This window comes from Gavialis gangeticus, unplaced genomic scaffold, assembly GCF_001723915.1.
Source record: "Gavialis gangeticus isolate Ggan-Ray unplaced genomic scaffold, GavGan_comp1, whole genome shotgun sequence".
NCBI lineage: Eukaryota > Metazoa > Chordata > Crocodylia > Gavialidae > Gavialis > Gavialis gangeticus.
The window spans coordinates 10,089,441-10,091,432 of NW_017729011.1; the positions used below are offsets into that span (position 1 = coordinate 10,089,441).

General features: G+C 44.5%; 1 protein-coding gene across 1 annotated transcript in view; it reads left to right on the top strand.

The window, feature by feature from the left end:
• PAPPA (pappalysin 1) overlaps window positions 1-1,992 on the top strand; it is a 322,351-nt gene that overhangs the window by 100,008 nt on the left and 220,351 nt on the right. Inside the window, exon 3 of the mRNA XM_019510512.1 lies at window positions 1,715-1,860. Coding sequence (XP_019366057.1) covers window positions 1,715-1,860 — 146 coding nt within the window. The remainder of the gene's footprint in view (window positions 1-1,714; window positions 1,861-1,992) is intronic.

Below are 1,992 nucleotides of genomic sequence, written 5' to 3' on the forward strand. Positions count from 1 at the left end.
GCGCAAGGGACCCTCCTCCTGCCCCTGGCTCAGCGACTGGTGCCTCCTGGGTCTGGGGGAGCACCCGAGGTCCCCCTGTGGCTGATTGCCAAGCCAGGGGTGCGGGGAGACCCAGAAGTGGACCAGAAGTACTTCCGGTCCACTTTCAGGTTTTTCGCTGAGCACGTGGAGGGCCCCCCCAACACTCCTGTGGGATGCTCCATCCACCCCCACATCGTAGCAATCACAAGCCATGCTGGTACCTCGAGGTATATAGAAGAACCATTAAAATCTGCGCTTATGTCCGAACCGCTGATTCTCCAAATCAGCATCGGATCTTCAGGTTTGGATTCGGCCGAATTGAATCAGACACAGTGATCCAAATCAGCAAATCGAATCAATGGCCATGATTTGGGCCAAATCCAAATCAAATAGGGCCTGTTTCGCACACCCCTGGTACTTGACTTGAGAGCCAGGAGCCCAGCTGCAGCTGGTCTGTGGATAACAGGCAGCGTGGCTGAGAGGCTAGGGACAAGCTGATACTGATAACTTGCTAAGGAGAAGACAGCCACCAAGAGGCTTAGGAACTCCAGGAAAGGATTGCTAAAGGAAGAGGGCAGGCTGTAGTGCTAGGGAGGGGCACAGAGCTAGAAAGGCCCCTCTCTTTTTATCTGAAGGAGGGCAGCAGGCTTAGTTTGCTTGCTTGCTTGCATGCATGCTTGTTTTGTTTATTGTGGTTTGGTTGATGTGTGTATTATGGTTGCCAAGCCATTTTGAGAGAAATAAAACTGCTTTGAAAGCCTCAACCCAGAGCTGACTTGCTTAACTAAGGAAGCAAGAAAAGTGACCTACTTGTAAGAATGTAGCAGCTCAGCTACCCACTGCATCCAGACACACGTGCAGAAGTAATACTAACTCAGCACTCGAACCCACATACTAATGTCAAGTGTGGCCTTTCTAGTCAACCAAACAGACAAGCAGGGATCCCCTAGCTGCTTTCTGTATCAGGATGTAGAATGAGCCCATTTTATTTCATGGTTTTCTCATGTTTCTGTCTCTATCTGTAATAGCCTCTTTGCTTTGCCTTATCAGATGTCTCATGTGCCACTTGCCAATGAGTCCTTTGCTTTCCTTATTATTCTGAAGAATTTTGATATAACAAATCTAACCTATTCTTCGGCTCTACTCTTGCTGTATGCTTGCTGGATATAGCTGCTCCTAACCAGAGTCATCATCTTGCTTTAGATTTTCAGGGGCAACTTCCACCGCTTTGGCTAAAGAAATAACTCTAAGAACTGAGAGCACTAATAGCCTGTTACCATCTAGTTTATGAGCCACTATAGTGAGGGCATTGCCCTTCACTTTGCCATTATATTTTTCCGGAATAGAGGAATAGGTAGCAGTAACAAATTTATTACAGTATATAAAGTAATTGGATATACAGCCTGATAGATTAGTCAGAATAAGAACAAACAAAATAGAAACTTCTGTCTCTGCCAAAAAGGTGAACTATTTTGGATATCTACCCTGAATGTTGTGATCTCTGTTTTACCAAATGAAAGGCACAATGTAAATGCAAAGTATTATAAAAAACTGAGATTTGAGAGCAGGATATTAAATGTTCTCAAGTGCTTCTTGTTCATGGCTTTCTATGGATCTTTACTTGGCTTTCAGCTTCCCCAGATACCGCCAATCCTGGTTGTGTCATTAGAAAATGTTATTTTTTGTGTTGCAGGGCATATTTAGATGTCAATGAACTAAAGAATATACTGAAACTGGATGGATCTACACACCTCAACATCTTCTTTGCTAACTCCTCTGAAGAAGAGCTGGCTGGAGTGGCCACCTGGCCTTGGGATAAAGAAGCTCTGATGCATCTAGGTGAGTCACAAAGCTGCTACCTCCTAGTAAAAATTTCTTATTAGGAGCTAAGAAGGGAAGACAAGTATGTGTTGAATGCTCTGTCAAGATGCTCAAGAAGGCTAGATCTGGTTTTACAATTCTGAATAACTA